The sequence below is a fragment of the Synchiropus splendidus genome, chromosome 12 (genome assembly GCF_027744825.2).
Source record: "Synchiropus splendidus isolate RoL2022-P1 chromosome 12, RoL_Sspl_1.0, whole genome shotgun sequence".
NCBI classification, from domain to species: Eukaryota; Metazoa; Chordata; class Actinopteri; order Syngnathiformes; family Callionymidae; genus Synchiropus; species Synchiropus splendidus.
In genome coordinates this window covers 16,292,342-16,311,751 of record NC_071345.1, presented here as the reverse complement: position 1 = coordinate 16,311,751, position 19,410 = coordinate 16,292,342, and the positions used below count along the sequence as shown (strand labels likewise).

General features: G+C 43.8%; 2 protein-coding genes across 13 annotated transcripts in view; both read left to right on the top strand.

Moving 5' to 3' along the window:
- Positions 1–18,109, top strand: part of plecb (plectin b) — a 94,389-nt gene extending 76,280 nt beyond the window's left edge. For 5 of the 12 annotated variants that reach the window (XM_053880921.1, XM_053880923.1, XM_053880922.1 and 2 more), the window contains exons 22-33: positions 52–178; positions 253–436; positions 893–1,050; positions 1,489–1,667; positions 1,747–1,885; positions 2,589–2,945; positions 3,024–3,107; positions 3,281–3,385; positions 3,457–3,555; positions 4,834–8,187; positions 10,061–17,238; positions 17,499–18,095. In XM_053880921.1, coding sequence (XP_053736896.1) covers positions 52–178; positions 253–436; positions 893–1,050; positions 1,489–1,667; positions 1,747–1,885; positions 2,589–2,945; positions 3,024–3,107; positions 3,281–3,385; positions 3,457–3,555; positions 4,834–8,187; positions 10,061–16,192 — 10,918 coding nt within the window. In that variant the 3' untranslated portion in view covers positions 16,193–17,238; positions 17,499–18,095. Of the gene's footprint in view, positions 1–51; positions 179–252; positions 437–892; positions 1,051–1,488; positions 1,668–1,746; positions 1,886–2,588; positions 2,946–3,023; positions 3,108–3,280; positions 3,386–3,456; positions 3,556–4,833; positions 8,188–10,060; positions 17,239–17,498 lie in introns of all 12 variants that reach the window. The other 7 variants (XM_053880916.1, XM_053880915.1, XM_053880924.1 and 4 more) reach the window with 5 other exon arrangements.
- A 127-nt stretch (positions 18,110–18,236) lies between these two features.
- macf1b (microtubule actin crosslinking factor 1b) overlaps positions 18,237–19,410 on the top strand; it is a 29,510-nt gene continuing 28,336 nt past the window's right edge. The window contains exon 1 of the mRNA XM_053880930.1: positions 18,237–18,463. Within this exon, the coding sequence (XP_053736905.1) occupies positions 18,390–18,463 (74 nt within the window). The 5' untranslated portion in view covers positions 18,237–18,389. The remainder of the gene's footprint in view (positions 18,464–19,410) is intronic.

The following is a 19,410-nucleotide window of genomic DNA, read 5'->3' as shown; positions in this document are numbered from 1 at the left end:
GGGAGCTTGTGGTGTGAGAAGTGTATGTCAATGTTCCACATCCGTCCACAGCCTGGATTCAGCTCAACAGAGCATGGTGACGATGTGGCAAGTGCTGCACATCGACATGAAGAGCATGCTGTCTTGGCAGTACCTGATGAGAGACTTCACCCAGATTAATTCCTGGAACGTCACAACGGTGTGTGTTTTTACGTGACATTTTCATGACACTGCTGTGATACTGATGATGCTTCTGCATTGTTGCCATTCCAGCTGAAAAGCATGAAGCCAGACGAATACAATTTAGTCATGAGGAACCTGGGGCTCCACTACGAGGCCTTCATGCGTGACTGCAAGGACTCGCAGCTCTTCGGCACTGACGACCGTAAGCAGGTGGAGGACGACTACCGCAAAGCCACCAAGAATTTCAAGGAACTTCTGCACTCCATGGAGAAAGGTAACATGTTTCGTACCAATGGAATGTAAAACTATCGACTAGTCAGCAAGTTCATGCTGTCAATTCACCTCCTAGGCAAAATGGTGGTTAGGCCCAAAGGTGAGTGGTGTGAAGTCGGTCAAAGCCACAGCTCACCAAAATAATCGCTTCCAAGCTGTGAATATTTAGAGCTCCGAGTGGATGCATGATTTTACGTTGCTTTTTAATCTAGAAAAATGTCATAATGTTTAGTTATGGAAAGGATTATTCAGCATTTGACTTATTTTGGTCTGCATAAATGCAATTATGAGTTATGAGTCTGTTATGGTGACACGATGCGTAAGAAACTTGCATGTGCTTTTGCTCCAAATGCACAGCAGGTATGACCACGCTTTCCTGTCTTGTCTTTTTTTCTTATGATTAAAAGCTCCATATATTTCAGATCATGGTTATTGACTAATGTATACTGCTAAACAGGACAGCAGGATGACACTCTGTGCAAGAACTACACCTCCGACCTCAAGGATCTCCGCCTGCGCATCGAGGACTGTGAATTCGGAACTGTGGCTCGCATACGCCAGCCGGTGGAAGCAGAACCTCTGAAAGATTGTATTCAGAAGACTGTGGATCAGAAGGTGAGCAAATAAGAGAACATGATATACACAGAACTAGCAAACTGCTACAGACTTGACCAGTGCTCTCACATATACAAAACACAATTCTGCTTTAAAGCAAGCATTTTCACAATATATGTAGATTTTATTTCAGTCTGTCTTTTCTTCAAATTGATTTGAATTCAAATTCAGTCTGTACCAAAAAATCTTGAAATGGATAAATAAGAGCTGAATTCGGGTCCCTTCCTCAGCTCATCTGTCAAGAATATTTGGTGTTTTCAAGAATTTTCAAGTATTTTTTCAGACAGGTTGTGTGAAATTAATAAAAAAAAACAATATTTATTGTGGTTTATTTATTTTTTTTTTTTAATTTATTGACTGTACTGTAATACCAAGTCCGTTTGGTGCCCGATTATTAGGTGACCATCAGCTAACCACTGTCATCTTTGTGTTGTGCAGAAAGTCCAAGTTCAGCTCGATGGTCTGAAAAGAGATCTGGACGAGGTGTCTACAAAGGCCCAAACCATTTTGAAATCTCCGCAACAGCCGGCCTCTGCTCCTGTCCTGCGCTCAGAACTGGAACTCACTGTGCAGAAGATGGACCATGCTCACAACCTCTCCTCCATTTATCTTGAGAAGTCAGTCAGCTTTCTGGGATTTTTAAATGGATCCTCTCTGTACTGTATGGTCTGATGTGTCATAATCTTCCTGTTCCAGGCTGAAGACTGTAGAAATGGTCATCCGAAACACACAGGGTGCAGAGGGAGTTCTCAAGCAGTATGAAGACTGTCTGCGTGAGGTTCACACTGTGCCCAGTGACATAAAGGAGGTGGAGTCCTACCGTGCCAAGCTGAAGGTAAACATTGTTTAAGAAAAGATTTGCCTCCATAGGTTTTAGAAATTGTATTTATTTATTTATTTATTGCCACACAAAATGATGTCTTCTCACATTGCTAATTATTTTATATATGAATATGACATGCATCTGTCTGTCCATCCATCCATCCATCCATTTATCCACCATCCAGCCTTTTATTCATTCATTCATCCATCCAGCCATCCATTCATCCTCACATCCATTCACTACGTCATAAGAGTAAAATCAAATGATTATTTACAGCATGGCATGAAGTTATTTTGCATTATAATTGTGTTTTGAAATCAATGTTTTTATAAGAATTCCATGTGCTGAGCATGAATTTGAGTTAGTAGCCCCAGTTTGTCTTCACATTAACAGATCAAAACAGCTAATGCTGTATATACAAGGTGTCACATTTAGTTTTTGTCCAATAAATTGTGGATAAAGTATAAATACTATTATGTTCTAAACCTTTTTTAATGCCTTTAGTGAATGACTATTTTTGAGATAGTGTGTACTTTTCGATATAGTGTTGTGATTGTGGTTGATATCTTATAGTGCAGAGCTACATGAATGAATCCTTAAACAATTTACAGCTAACATGGTCTTGGGAATTTGGGTTGAGCCAGTAGATCATTTGGTTGTACTAGTAGTTTTGCAGCTATCTTAATTTAAGTAAAATAATATATTCTCTGTGCAGAAAATGCGAGCCGAGGCTGAGGCTGAGCAGCCAGTGTTCGATTCCCTCGACGAAGAGCTGAACAAGGCTTCCGCTGTGAGCAGCAAGATGAGCCGCGTGCACAGCGAGCGCGACGTGGAGCTGGACCACTACCGCCAGCTGCTGTCCGGCCTCCAAGACCGCTGGAAGGCCGTGTTCACCCAGATCGACCTTCGCCAGAGGGAGCTGGAGCAGCTCGGCCGACAGCTCGGTTACTACCGCGAGAGCTACGACTACCTCATCCGCTGGATTGAGGACGCCAAAAAGAGACAGGAGAAGATCCAGGCAGTGACCATCACCGACACCAAGACTCTGAAGGAACAGCTGGCCCAGGAGAAGGTTTGTTCAGCGCATTTGTCACACATTTCCTGACCTGAATTTAGACCTTTCATTGATCAAGTGTGCCTCTGTTTGTAGAAATTGCTGGAAGAAATCGAGAATAACAAAGACAATGTGGACGAGTGTCAGAAATATGCCAAAGCCTACATCGATACAATCAAGGTGAGTCTCTGTCATTTAATAAGCACATCTCTTCGCTCTTAGTTGTACAACTGTCACACCAGGGTAGTAGGTAGTTTTAGCGTGCACGTGTGTGTACTTCTATGCAACTGCCTTGTGCTATGCAACAGAGTTGATGTGAATAGGTTTATGAACACTGATGTTTTTCCCAACAGGATTACGAACTCCAGTTGGTGGCGTACAAAGCACAGGTGGAGCCAATGACGTCTCCCTTAAAGAAAACAAAACTGGACTCTGCGTCTGATAACATCATTCAGGAGGTGCGACCCTCTAAACGACACTTCTCTTCTGCCATATACGTCTCTAACATTTGTGATGCTTTCCACATCAGTATGTAACACTCAGGACCCGCTACAGCGAGCTAATGACTCTGACCAGTCAGTACATCAAGTTCATCACCGACACGCAGCGCCGCATTGAGGACGAGGAGGTGCGTGAGTACTGGCTGAGGTTCCCAAACAAACTAAATTCTAACACGACGCTAACCAACAACATAATCTACCCGAGTGTTTACCCGCCGTACCCCACGCCCATGCATGCACATACCCTTTCTTTTGTCGCCGCCGAGCTCACAGATCCAATTCATAAGGTGACAATTTGTACCTTTGCAGCAATTTCAAATGAAACATTGGCATATATTGTAGCTTACACAAGTGTTTATATAGCTTATACATCTGCAGTAGATTTGTTTTAAGCTGACAAGTTTTACATCTCACTCATGTATTGTTTTAAATCATTAAAAAGGTTTTCTTCGCTCTTTACCTGCTACTTTTCTCAACTCTTGGAAAAACATCTTTCACATCCATGTTTACACAAGTGTGAGGTTTCTTTTACTTCCCTAACCGTTGATTTCTTTGCCTCTCCTAACTGCCTGCCAGTGCTTTTCATGACGAATGCTTGAACTTGTTTGAGCATTGAAAAAGGTAAATTATTCTTGTTAACGGCACCCGTTGCTGTTATGTACAGCCTTACCTTCCGTTATGTCTGTTTGCTTTTCTTTCTTCTCTGCTGCTGGTCATAACTTCGCTTCTTTTTTTCATTTTCATAGTGGTTAAATTCTCCAAAAGCTCCCATTAAAGAATTTGAATTCCTGTTTTCCATCCTTCTTCTTGGCTGATTCAGGAGCTTTGCTACACATAGGAAAAGTGCACTTTTATTTAACCCAGCATCTTTATCTATCTTTTCCTCTCTATATCCAACCCCCCAAACTGCAATTTTCAAAAGGGGCTATGAATTTCAATTGTAAAAAATATTTATTTTCAACTGCAATACACTAAATATATAGAAGCAATTATATTGGATACATATAGACTTTTATTTAGACTGCAGCTGTCAGCAGAGGTTCAGCTACAGTTGCATGCCATGTGATTTTGGTTGCTGTGAAGTGATATTTTGTTGCCGTCCGAAATTATCCGTCGTTCATTTGTCTTTTCATGATTTGTTTCAATTGCATTGTGGATTTAACCTCACCTGAATGTGCATCTAATTTGCATCCAGTAATTGATCTTTGACTGAATCTACCTTTTAACAATAACGTTACCGAGGTAACACAGCGCATTTAGTTGGTCTTATTCCAGTGTTGTTTGGCTGTGATCGTGGTCACAAGTATAAAACACACTGGTATAAACTGGCCAATGTGAGGTGATACCTTTAACGTGTCATGCCTGATTTTAATCCTTTCTTTTACCATTTGCCTCCACTAATGCAGAAAGCTGCAGAGAAAATCAAAGAGGAAGATCAGAAAAAAATGGCTGAGATGCAGGCTGAGTTAGACAAGCAGAAACGGTTAGCTGAAGCTCACGCCAAGGCAATTGCTAAAGCAGAACAAGAGGCTGAAGAGCTGAAGCTCAAAATGCAGGAAGAAGTGAGCAAGAGAGAAGTGGCTGCTGTAGATGCCGAAAAGCAAAAGCAAAACATCCAGCTGCAATTTAATGAGCTCAAAGGCCTTTCAGAGCAGCAGATCAAGGACAAGAGTCAGCAGGTGGAGGATGCTCTTCAAAGTCGCGTGAAGATAGAAGAGGAAATCAACCTCATCAGGATCCAGCTGGAGACCACCATTAAGCAAAAATCCATGGCAGAATCGGAGCTTGTGCAACTTCGCGAGAGGGCAGTCGAAGCCGATAAACTCCGGAAGGCTGCGCAGGAAGAAGCCGAAAAGCTTCGAAGACAGGTTCATGAGGAGACTCAGAAAAAACATCTGGCAGAGGAGGAACTGAAGATAAAATCAGAGGCAGAAAGGGAAGCTGCAAAGCAAAAACAAAAAGCCATGGAGGACCTTGAGAAGTTGAAGATGCAAGCCGAGGAAGCTGAGAGGCAAGTGCGGCAGGCAGAGTTTGAAAAGGAAAGGCAAATCTTGGTGGCGCAGGAGGCTGCCCAGAAGAGCGCTGCTGCCCAGCTCAAGAGTGAACACGCGTCCTTTGAAGAAAAGACCTCAAAGCTGGAAGAGTCTCTGAAACAAGAACATGGAACTGTCCTTCAGCTGCAACAAGAAGCCGCCCGTCTGAAGAAACAACAGGAAGAGGCTGAACTTGCCAGGGAAGATGCCGAGAAGGAGCTTGAGAAGTGGAGACAGAAAGCCAACGAGGCTCTCCGTCTCAGACTCCAGGCTGAGGAAGAAGCTCACCATAAAAGTCTCGCCCAAGAAGAAGCGGAAAAACAAAAGGACGAGGCTGAACGCGAGGCTAAGAAGAGAACCAAAGCTGAAGAGTCGGCACTGAAACAGAAAGAGATGGCTGAGGAAGAGCTTGAGCGGCAGAGGAAGTTAGCTGACAGCACAGCTCAACAGAAACTTACAGCAGAACAGGAGCTGATCCGTCTCAGGGCGGAGTTTGAAAACGCTGACGAGCAGAGAACCGTTCTAGAAGAAGAACTCTACCGCCTGAAGAACGAGGTCGTCGCCGCGCAACAACAACGGAAGCAGCTGGAGGACGAGCTCGCAAGAGTCCGAAGCGAAATGGATGTTCTCATTCAGATGAAGACCAAAGCCGAAAAGGAGACCATGTCGAACACAGAGAGAAGCAAACAACTCCTTGAGGAAGAAGCTTCCAAAATGAGGGACCTTGCAGATGAAGCGAGCCGGCTGAGAGCCATCGCAGAAGAAGCCAAGCACCAAAGACAGGTCGCTGAAGATGAAGCAGCCCGACAGAGAGCAGAGGCTGAGAGGATCCTCAAGGAGAAACTGGCTGCCATCAGTGATGCCACCCGTTTAAAAACGGAGGCTGAAATTGCTCTCAAAGAGAAGGAGGCTGAGAACGAGCGCCTGCGTAGGCAAGCTGAAGATGAGGCGTACCAGAGGAAAGCTCTTGAAGACCAGGCCAATCAGCACAAGCAGGAGATCGAGGAAAAGATTGTTCAACTCAAGAAATCATCCGAGGTAGAGATGGAACGCCAGAAGGCCATTGTGGATGACACTCTCAAGCAGAGGCGCGTGGTCGAAGAAGAAATCCGAATCCTCAAGATCAACTTCGAAAAGGCTTCATCAGGAAAACTTGACCTTGAGTTAGAACTGAACAAGCTGAAAAACATCGCAGAAGAAACGGAAAAAAGCAAACTTCAAGCTGAGGAGGAGGCCGAAAAGCTGCGGAAACTGGCCTTGGAAGAGGAGAAGAGACGGAGGGAAGCAGAGGAGAAGGTTAAGATCATAGCAGCAGCGGAGGAAGAAGCCGCTCGACAGCGTAAGGCAGCCCAGGATGAACTTGAGCGTCTGAAAAAGAAAGCTGAAGAGGCCAGACTGCAGATAGAAGAGGCTGACAAGGAAGCGGAAAAACACATTGTTGCCGCTCAACAGGCCGCTCTGAAATGCAGCGCAGCTGAGCAGCAAGCCCAAAATGTCCTAGCTCAACAGAAAGAAGATAGCATCACGCAGAACAAGCTCAAAGAAGAGTATGAAAAAGCCAAGAAACTTGCAAAGGAAGCCGAGGCTGCTAAGGAGAAGGCTGAAAGAGAGGCAGACCTTCTTCGCCAGCAAGCAGAGGAAGCTGAACGCCAGAAAGCTGCTGCTGAGTTAGAGGCCGCGAAACAAGCCAAAGCTCAAGAAGACGCCGAGAGCCAGCGCAAGGAGGCTGAATTCGAAGCAGCCAAACGGGCCCAAGCCGAGTCTGCAGCCCTCAAACAGAAGCAACAAGCCGATGCTGAAATGGCCAAGCACAAAAAACTGGCTGAGCAGACGTTAAAACAGAAGTTTCAAGTGGAGCAGGAGCTGACAAAGGTGAAACTCCAGCTGGAAGAGACCGATACTCAGAAAGAACTCCTTGATGGTGAACTCCAGCGTCTCAAGGCCGAGGTGGATGATGCCGTTCGCCAAAAGAACCAGGTGGAGGAGGAGCTTTTCAAGGTGAAGGTCCAGATGGAAGAGCTGCTGAAGCTGAAACTCCGAATTGAGGAAGAGAACCAGCGGCTTATTAAGAAGGACAAAGATAACACCCAGAAGTTCCTGGAAGAGGAAGCTGAAAATATGAAGCGGCTAGCTGAGGAGGCTGCCAGACTGAGCGTTGAAGCCCAAGAGGCGGCCCGTCTGAGACAGATTGCAGAAGACGACCTCAACCATCAGCGGGCTCTTGCAGAGAAAATGCTCAAAGAGAAAATGCAGGCTATTCAAGAGGCCTCCAAATTCAGAGCTGAGGCAGAGATGCTGCAAAAACAGAAGGACTTGGCTCAGGAGCAGGCGCAAAAGCTTCTGGAGGATAAGCAAATGATGCAGCAGCGCTTGGATGAGGAAACCGAAGAATACCAGAAGTCCCTCGAAGCAGAGAGGAGGAGGCAATTGGAGATCATAGCTGAGGCCGAAAAGCTAAAACTTCAAGTTTCGCAGCTGAGCCAAGCGCAAGCCAAAGCTGAGGAAGCGGCCAAGAAATTTAAGGAGCAGGCCGACACCATCGCCACCCGCCTTCATGAGACCGAAGTGGCCACAAAGGAAAAAATAACTGCATTCAAGCAACTTGAAGTGGAGAAAATCAATAACGGCAAAGAGGCCGATGATTTACGCAAAGCTATTGCAGACCTAGAGAAGGAGAAGGCTAGGCTGAAAAGGGAGGCGGAAGACCTTCAGAATAAGTCAAAAGAGGTATTGTGTCAACAATGGCATAAGGAAGCAGCTTATGTCATTATTACGTCTCTGAACACTAACCCTCTTCTTTCTTTAAATTTTCTCTATCCTTTATCTGATTACACTAATGATGGAATCATATCTGATTTAATACTGTACACTGCACTTTGCTCATGCAGCCGACTCCTGAATGCCCGCTCCTATCCCGGAATGTTGACATGCTTCTTATTTTATGTTTCATGGTGGAAAATGGATGAGGTTGTTTTCAAGTATTTGACTCACTTATGACAATAAAGAGTAGGTTAATTCTGAGTTAAGAAATCACCACTGTTATTACATTAGTAATGACCTCGTAGCTTTAACCCTTCATTGACTGTCATGTGGGGGGGGTTGAATTATCGTGTACCGAATTAAGAAATTCAAACCAGGGCTTTGCACTCTTGTTATGGATTAGCATTTTGCTTACCCCAATACTTGGCAGATTCACCTGTATAGCTTGGGTCAAGGAAGTTGAGAGTTACAAAGGTTTCTCAGCTCCAATAGAAAAAAAACAGGGGGAAATCTGCTTGTGTATGCAGAAGCAAGAGCTCCCCAATGATGTAGGCAGTGCATGTGTAGTGAAGGTGAGGGACGGAAGTCATCTAGAAAACCACGGCGGCCGCTCAGTCTCAGCTGTACCTGCTAAAAACCCCTGGACATTTCAAACTGTAGAATAAAAGTCTGAGATTAAAAGTTTGTCTCTGAAAATATGGCAAACATCTCAGTGTAAATTGAATCACATCAGATGTATTCCTGTTTAAACTTTTAAGACCTAGTCAAAGTCAAATCATTTGACAGTCATGAAAATAAACCCGTGGATACAATTGTTTGAAGAGATTGCAACTGGAGGAGTTTAGTCAATATCGGTTCAAATAGCTTGCTATTTTGGCTGAATAAGTTTGGCACCATTCCATCATTATCATGAACAGATAATGGTTCCTGCATCTTTTTGAAGACCCGGCTTTTACCGAGCCTGTCAGCTAACTTCTGTGAAAAGATTTGAGTAACTGAAGGATATAGAAATATGGTCCGCATAAAAGCAGAATGAGGGTTACTCATCTTGTCAGACAGATGAGATCTGATTTTACATACATGCACTGATGGAATCCTTGTTGAAGCACCTTCAATAAATGCACTCAGTTTGTAGCAACTGTTGACTTGAACTTGGGGGTTTAGCGTGACAGTTTGTCAATGCCATAGCTGCACACAGAAAGAACCCCAAGTTTGCTCACTGGCTAAGGATTGCCTTAAATAGGATTCGATCTCTGGAGGGTTTTTTTTTAGTTGCCACCAGTTTAACTGAGGGACAGCTCATGGAGAAAGGTCTGGAGGCCAACCCTCCGACACATGGAGAGGCGAGACAGGAAGCATGTTGGACAAAGTTAGAAATGGAAGCAGCAGGCAAAAGAAGGAGAGGAAGACAGCCATTTTGGTGGGTGAACTATTCTGGTTGTGATGAGGGTATGAGGATCAGTGACTTGCTGTGGCAACCCCTGACGGGTAATGCTCAAAGCAGGAGAAGAACCGTTTGCCACAATTCTGCCCATGTTGGATTGCAATAAAAAAAGATAAATAAATTACCTTTGTTATGCAATTTACTACATATATACTGTAGATAAAATTATAAACATAGATGCATTACAAAATGTGTAGTATTACTTATTTATTGATGCATATCTAGGACAAAACCCAAAATACTAATAAACAAAATGTGTATTTTAGTAGGCATAAGCAGAGTGCATTGTATTAATATTACAAATAAAATGTAATACACTGTGATGTAGTGCAAATGTGTCTATTTAATTTTTATGTTTCTGATTTATTTTCTGACTTTTTTCTGTTCCTCTGCCAGATGGCTGATGCACAGCAGAAACAAATTGAGCACGAGAAGACAGTGCTGCAGCAGGCATTCCTTTCAGAAAAGGAGATGCTTTTGAAAAAGGAGAAGCTCATCGAAGACGAGAAAAAGCGGCTTGAAAGCCAGTTCGAAGAGGAAGTCCGCAAGGCCCAAGCCCTCAAAGATGAACAGGAGAGGCAGAAACAACAGATGGAAGATGAGAAAAAGAAACTCCAGGCCACAATGGATGCAGCCCTCAACAAGCAGAAACAGGCAGAAATGGATATGCTGAACAAGGAAAAAGAAATGCAGGAGCTGGAAAGATTGAGGCTCGAGCAGGAAAAGAAACTTGCAGAGGAAAACCAGAAACTGCGGGAGAAACTCCAGGAGCTCGAGACAACGCAAACTGAGAGAAGCTTTACACAAGTGACTTTAGTTGAAACAAAAGCTGTGATGAATGGCCAAAGTGCTGTTGACGGCGAAATGAAACCCGATCCTTTGTCCTTTGATGGTATTCGGGAGAAGGTCCCGGCTAGCAGGCTTCATGAACTTGGAGTCTTACCCAAGAAAGACTTCGACATGCTGAAAAACGGGAAAACAACTGTCCAAGAGCTTGGGAAGATGGAAAATCTGAAAACCGTACTTAAAGGGAAGCCTGGCATCGCTGGTGTTTTGACTCCATCTGACGAACAACTCTCCATCTATCAAGCACTGAAGGAGAAGAAAATTACACCAGGCACCGCTATGATCCTTCTAGAAGCTCAGGCAGCCACTGGTTACATTTTAGATCCTGTTAAAAATGAAAAACTGACCGTTAATGAGGCTGTCAAGAATGATGTTATCGGACCAGAGCTGCACAACAAAATGCTGTCAGCCGAGAGAGCAGTTACTGGATACAAAGATCCATACACAGGTGGGAAGATATCTGTCTTCGAAGCCATGAAGAAGGGTTTGATCGAGCAAGATCATGCTATTAGAATTCTCGAGGCTCAGCTTGCGACTGGAGGCATTGTTGACCCTGTCAACAGTCACAGAATATCCAACGAAGTCGCGTGCAAACAAGGACAGTACGACTCAGAAATGAACAAAATGATGCAGAACCCAACAGACGACACAAAGGGTTACTTTGATCCCAGCACCCAGGAACCCCTGACCTATTCCGAGCTAATGACCCGGTGCACCGCCGACCCTGACACCGGCCTCCTTATCTTGCCAATCACCGACAAAGCTGCACACTGCTCGAGCATATACACAGAAGAGGAGACCAAGGACGTTTTCAGCAAAACATCTGTGTCCGTTCCGTTTGGAAGGTTCAAGGGGAAAACGGTCACAATTTGGGAAATTATCAACTCGGAGTATTTCACTGAGGACCAGAAGAAAGATCTCCTCCGTCAGTACAAGACGGGCAAAATCACCATTGAAAAGATCATCAAGATTGTCATTACTGTTGCAGAGGAGAAGGAAAAGAAGAAGGAGATCGCTTTCGATGGGCTGAGATCGACTGTTCCAGCAACAGAGCTACTTGAGTCTAAAATCATTGATAAGGATTTGTACAATGAATTGCACAAGGGTAAGAAGTCTGTGAAGGAGGTGTCAGGTTTGGAGCCCGTCCACAAAGCGCTGAAGGGTACAGACTGCATCGCTGGTGTGATTGTCGATTCATCTAAAGAAACAATGTCCTTCTACAACGCGATGAAGAACGATGTAATGAGACCTGGTCCCGCCCTCAATATGCTTGAAGCCCAAGCTGGCACAGGGTATGTGCTTGACCCCGTTGCTAACCAAAAGTACACTGTTGATGAAGCTGTCAAAGCTGGAGTTGTTGGCCCTGAACTTCATGAAAAGCTGCTCTCTGCTGAGAGAGCAGTTACAGGTTACAAAGACCCCTACACTGGAAATACCGTTTCCCTGTTCCAGGCAATGAAGAAAGCACTTATCCCGAAAGAACAAGGAATCCGTCTGCTGGATGCTCAAATGGCAACAGGTGGCATCATCGATCCAGTGAAAAGCTACCACATTCCTCATGACCTTGCCTGCAAGCGAAATTATTTTGATGATGAAACCAAGGACATTCTTCAAAATCCCACTGCTGAAACCAAGTGCTTCTCTGACCCGAACACTAAAGAAAACGTCACATACTCTGAGCTTCTAAAGAGGTGTGTCACTGACAAGAAAACAGGCGTCAAACTTCTCCCACTGTCTGATGATGCAATAAATGCAAAGGAGGATCAGCCATTCACCGAGGCTCAGGCCAAAGATGCAATGACACAATCCACTGTGGAACTGAATTCTGGACCTTTCAAGGGCAAGAAAATGACAATCTGGGAAATAATGAATTCTGAATATCTAACCGAAGAGCAAAGGCAGGACCTGCTTCGACAATTCATGTCGGGAAAAATTACAATCGAAAAGATACTGAAGATTATAATCACAGTGGTTGATGAAAAAGAGCTCAAGAAACAAGAGCAGTCCAGCTTTAAGGGGCTGCGATCACCTGTCCCGGCCAAGTCTCTGCATGATTCCATGATCATTGATAAGACGACGTTTGACAGCCTTCAACAGGGCAAAACAACACCTAAACAAGTCAGTGAGAGTCCTAATGTCAAGAAATACCTCCAGGGCTCTGATGCCATTGCCGGTATATTCTTGGAGCCAAGCAAAGAGAAAGTAAGTGTTTACCAGGCGATGAAGAAAAAGATCATCAGGCACAACACAGGTCTTCCACTTCTGGAGGCCCAGGCTGCCACTGGGTTTATGGTGGATCCTGTAAAGAACGAGTGCTTGTCAGTAGATGAGGCCGTAAAGTCTGGCCTTGTTGGCCCTGAGCTCCATGAAAAACTGCTCTCTGCAGAAAAGGCTGTGACTGGCTACAAAGATCCATTTACAGGGAACAAAATCTCCCTCTTTGAGGCCATGCAGAAAGATCTGATACTGAAAGAGCATGCTATGCCTCTGCTGGAAGCCCAGATGGTTAGCGGTGGAATCATCGACCCTGTAAACAGTCACCGTGTCCCACTAGATGTTGCCTACAAGAAGAACATTTTCAGCCAGGATGTAGCCGACGCTCTTCATGAGCCGTCAGATGAAAACAAGCTTTTCTCAGATCCGGAGAGCGATGAGAACGTAACATACACACAGCTCAAAAACAAGTGCAATAAAGATCCCGAGACTGGACTTTACATCCTGTCCCTCTCCAAACCTCAGTCCCCAACTGTTGTGGAGAAGACTTACCTGTACACAGAGGAGCAAACTCAGAGCGATCTGGCCAACACCCAAGTTGACATTCCAATCGAAGGCCTTGCCGAACAATCCACAAATCTCTGGGATATAATGAATTCCAATTTGCTTCCCGAGAAAGAGCGACAGAGGCTCATGGAGGAGTACCGCTCCGGTAGCATCACAAAAGAGCGGATGATCATCATTATCATTGAGATCATGCAGCAGACAGAGATCGTCAGAAACGAAAATCCACTTTCATATAAGACAGTCAGACGAAGGATAACTGTGGAGGAGTTGTACAATGCCAGAATTATTGATTTGGCGATGTATAACCTCATTAAAAATGGGGAGAGAAACATCAATGACATCATTGAGATGTCTAGTGTGAAGCAATACCTGTATGGCACAGGCTGCGTTGCTGGAGTTACAACTGACTCAAGTGCTAAGCTAAGCATTTACCAAGCAATGAAGAGAGGATTTCTTGAACCTGAAATCGGGCTCGGTCTCCTGGAAGCACAGGCTGCTACAGGGTACATCATTGACCCAGTGAAAAATGAGACACTCACCGTCGACGAGGCTGTGCGCAAGGGTGTTGTTGGCCCCGAGATCCATGATAAATTACTCTCTGCTGAGAGGGCAGTCACAGGCTACAAAGACCCATACAGTGGAAAAACCATCTCACTTTTCCAAGCCATGAAGAAGGATCTTGTTCCAGAGGATTATGCTTTAAAAATGCTGGAGGCACAAACTGCCACTGGAGGCATCATTGATCCTGAATATCAGTTCCACTTGCCAGCAGACACTGCGACACAGAGAGGATATATCAACAAAGAAACCAATGAGAAGCTGGCTGAAAGTGTGAAAGGCTTTGTTGACCCCGTCACTGAGGAGAACCTGTCATATGCCCAGCTCCTCAAGAGATGCAAGGTAGAAGGAGGGTTGCGCCTTCTGTCTCTTGGAGACAAGCGGTTGATGTTTAAGGGGTTGAGAAAACAGATCACAATGGAAGAACTTATCCGCTCTCAGATTATTGACCAGAAGACAGTGAGTGAGTTGAATGAGGGTCTTGTTTCAGTTGAGGAAGTGAGCAACAGGTTGTCAAGATATCTCGAGGGCACAAGCTGCATTGCCGGTGTTTTCCTGGAGTCCACCAAGGAACGTCTATCAATTTACCAGGCAATGAAGAAAAACATGATTAGGCCGGGCACTGCCTTTGAACTTCTGGAGGCTCAGGCAGCAACGGGCTATGTCATCGATCCAATCAAAAACCTAAAACTTACGGTGCACGAAGCTGTTAAAATGGGAATTGTTGGGCCAGAATTCAAAGACAAGCTTCTGTCAGCTGAAAGGGCAGTAACGGGATACAGAGATCCTTATTCTGGGAAAACCATCTCACTCTTCCAGGCCATGAAGAAGGGTCTCATCCTGAAAGATCACGGCATCCGTCTCCTCGAGGCTCAAATTGCTACTGGAGGAATCATTGATCCAGAGGAAAGCCATCGTGTGCCAGTTGAGGTTGCCTACAACCGTGGCTTCTTTGATGAAGAGATGAATGAAATCTTGACAGATCCGTCTGATGACACCAAAGGATTCTTTGACCCCAACACCGAAGAAAACCTCACGTACCTTGGGCTTATGGAGAAGTGTATCACTGATCCAGACACCGGCCTGGTGCTACTGCTTCTGAAAGACAAGAAGCGTGAAAGAAAAACATCCTCCAAATCTTCCGTTCGAAAGCGGCGAGTTGTGATTGTGGACCCCGACACTGGCAGAGAAATGACTGTGTACGAGGCCTACCGAAAGGGTCTGATCGATCAGCAAACCTACTTAGAGCTTGCTGAACAGGAATGTGAATGGGAAGAGGTGACAATGACCTCTTCCGATGGCACAGTCAAGTCTATTATCATTGACCGGAGGTCTGGAAGGCAGTATGACGTTGAAGACGCTCTTGCCAGAGGCCTGATTGACCAAAATTCTCTTGAAACCTACCGTTCTGGAAACCTGTCCATCACAGAATTTGCTGATATGCTCTCTGGGAATGTTGCCGGTGGACGGTCCCGATCATCCTCCTTTGGTTCCACCTCTGGATCCTCCTACTCAACTTCAAGCCCTCTGCCTAACATTAAACCGCCAGCAGTCTTTTGGAACGACCCGACGGAAGAGACGGGGCCTGTTGCTGGAATCCTTGACATCGACACGTTAGAGAAAGTGTCCATCACAGAGGCCATTCACAGAAGTCTCGTCGATAACATTACCGGCCAGAGATTGTTGGAGGCTCAAGCCTGCACTGGAGGAATAATTGATCCTTCCACCGGGGAGAAATTCTCGGTCACAGATGCTGCCGAAAAGGGACTTGTGGATAAGGTTATGGTTGATCGGCTCAATCTCGCTCAGAAAGCATTTAAAGGTTTCGAGGACCCTCGCACAAAACTAAGGATGTCCGCTTCCCAAGCTCTTAAAAAAGGCTGGTTGTACTACGAGGCCGGCCAGCGTTTCCTTGAAGTCCAGTATCTTACTGGTGGGCTTATTGAGCCAGATGTGGAGGGAAGAGTACCCCTAGATGAATCAATCAGGAAGGGAACCATCGACGCCCGCACGGCCCAGAAACTAAGAGATGTCACGTCCTATTCCAAATACCTGACCTGTCCCAAAACCAAACTCAAAATCTCATTCAAAGAGGCCATGGACAAAAGCATGATTGAAGAAGGGTCCGGCTTAAGGCTTCTGGAGGCCTCGTCGCAGTCCAGCAAAGGCCTCTACAGTCCCTACAATGCCAGTGGCCCCGGATCTGCATACGGATCGAGAACAGGCTCCAGGACTGGCTCTCGATCGGGTTCTCGCAGAGGCAGCATTGACGCTGGCTTCAGCATGACCTTCTCATCCTCATCCTTCACATCCTCCTCATCTGGCTATGGCCGAAGATTTTGATTAGCCAGTTTAGTATCTGCTCACTTTTTTTTAAAACCAGTAACACAACTTTTATTGTTGCATTTCTTAGGAATAATCACAATTAACAAGGAAATTATAATTTATTTATTCTGCTTTGCATGTGGTCGCATCCAGCTTTTGCTGCACAGTTTCCTTTGCTATAATGTGCTTCAGTTTTGGAGATGTACCCGGTATATGCAACAAATGGAGTGTACACTTTTCAAATGTTTTTTAAAGCTATGCATGATATTTTTAATTTGATTATGTAGTTTTTAATTTTGCACCTGTTGTATACTCTATTGTATGGTTTTACAGTATTCCTTCCTTGTTGAATGGACAACTAAGAAAGTGTGTTTATTTTGTTTTAAGACACTACTTTATGAGATACTGTACATCAACAAGGCTCTAATATTTGACACAGATTATATATCAAATGCAGAGTTGCCTTCAAAGAGTTTATTTCTTCATATGAAATGGATGAAGCTCATGTCTTTTTTTTTTTTTTTTTGACTTTTTGTTCTCTTTGCCATCGTTTGCCTGGGTGTTATATGTCGGGGTATCAGCAGCACACTTGAGGAAATTGAACACTAGAGGAATATAACACTGAAAACAATTAATAAATTTGCAGAAATGATTTTCAAATTCGTCTTGTTTTGTCAATTCATTGGAGCCACTCAAAGTAATTCAAGTAAAGGTCTTGAATTCCGTATACTCACCATCAGTAAAGTGTCGTCGAAAATGTGCATTGATGATGATGATGATGTCTGCATGGTTTCTGTCCCAACCCACCCATTCCGACCGTCAGATCATCATTTCACTTGTTGTAAGTTATTTTGTTCTTTTAGTGTTTATTCTTTGCTGAATACTTTTGTTACCTAGATAAAAACATCACTAAGCATTTTAAGTCATGTGAGTGTCCTGAATTGACTGTTCTGAATTTGTTTTTTTAACAGCTGCCTCAGACCTCCAGAATCATAGGCAACGATATGACTCCCGGTTATAACGCCCCCTTCATGGATGGATATGCAAGGCCAAGTGTTGCCCAGGTACAGTTGGTGATTTCTCAAAACTTATTTCCTATCTGGAATGTCAGAGTTTGTGAATTCTAGTCAGCAGTCCTTAATGTTCTATCTGTTGCCATAGTGAGGTAAGAATTTGGGCAGGACTCTCCATGGACCATGATGTTCGCTGATGATATAGTGGTGTATGGATCTATGTTGTCTGCTACCAATAGAAATTGTCACTGAAATCACTTGCTGCGACTTTCTTTTTTTTTTTCACCTTCAATCTCTTTATTTCTTTGTAGATGTCGCTCACATGCCTCTTGATCCATTGCTCGCCTCATTTGAAGGATTTTTGTGTCGCATCTACACCTCATCATTTGGCGTCATTCTTTGGCAAACTTTCAGACTATTTTCTTTTTTCTTTGTATTTTCAAGCCATATGTTGTAAATGTATTTTTAAATCTAACATTTTTTCTTTTTTCAGCTGTTGCTAAACATGAAAGTTTCTCGAATATGTTCATATTTTCTTTATACATTTGCAACTTTTGAAATGTAATGTTTCAGTTTATTGTCCTGCATTTCTTTTATTTTTACTGCACAATTTTCTTTTTTTAATGTTGACATTGCATGGCCACGTTGCCTTTTATGGATGAATGTTAAAATATAACCAAGTCTGCTTCCCTCAGAAACATGTTGTTTTGAATAAATGTTTGAACAACTGGTCATGTTGCCTTTCATTTTTTATTTATTTATTTATTTTTTGCTTCATAAACCATTCATTGTGTGCCGTGTGTGCGGCGGGTGCCATTGTGGATACCTGTACATGACCATTTGGATGGCTGGCCACACGAGGGCAGTGTCGAGCTGATATGTACAGAAAACATTTTGTATCCTGGTACATTTCCTCTCATCACTTTTCACTTCTTAGATTTGTAATGTACCTGTAATCTCATCTGATTCTTTAACCCGATGGATTCGCACACACGCTTGTTTTGCTCTGTGTGCCAAAATCAGCCTCAAGGGTCAACAGAGGACACAGCCAGCAAGAGCAACGGCACATTCACCTCCCGGAATTCCTCCCTCAGCTCCCTTGACTACACTGACCTCTCCCTTCCGTCAGCCCCAGTAATAGAGTTTAGAGGGAGCCGGGAGGTAAGTACAGTCGTCAGGATCGAGCACCTGAGGTGGTGGATATGTTCATGATTGATGTTCTCTTGCAGGATACAGTTTTGAATGGGTCAGCAGCATCAGAGGATCAGAGGTTTGGGTATGGAGTTATTGAAAAATCATTTTGGAAACAGGTTTACAGCTCATATATAAGGTACTATGTAGTTACTTGAGGCAGCTGGCTGGTTTAGTGGTGAGTGCGGCAGCGTAGGCAAAAAGGTTGTGGGTTCGAATGTAACTGGGGAGCAACTGTACTGTATGTGCGAGTTCAGTCCAAAGATGTGCAGATGTTAAAACCTAGGTCATACACGTACCATCGGTCACATGGCAGACCAGGGTGCGCATTACCAGGGCTTCTTAAACCTTTTTGATCTCGGGGCCCCGAACAAATGGGCCTAACATTGTGAAATGACATGAAACCATGTGATCATCGCAAAGATATTTATTTGTCATTGAAAAGTCCAACCAGCAGCAGAACCAGGTGCAAGTCATACTCATCAAATTTACTGAAGAAAAAAAAGAAAAAAAAAGAAATATATATATATATATATATATATATATATATATATATATATATATATATATATATATATATATATATATATATATACCCTTGATGCAAACTGTTGGGAAATTGGAAAAAAGCTGAATAAAATTCTGAATAAAATAAATATAATAAAACCAGGTCTAAATATCATAAAATAAAAAAATATTTTATTTAAACTCCAAAGAAGATATAAGTGAAGTGTAAATAATCGCCATAAAATGTTCTAAATAATTTTCAAAACTGCTTCAACAGCTGCTAATAGGAACAGTTTTTACTGTTGGGGCGGCATCACTTTATCTTTTTTTTTTCTTTTCAAAAACCTCTCCATAGTTGTTAACGATGACAGATTTGCAGCTGTTAAGTCAATTCAGTGACACAGTACTGCCACCATACATGGCTCATGTATTAAAGCTGAGCGTCTCACGGCCCAAAGGTGTAAAACAAAAATCCTTTTAGCAGCCCTATGGTTAAGAATCACTGCACTACCATCTAGCAGTGAC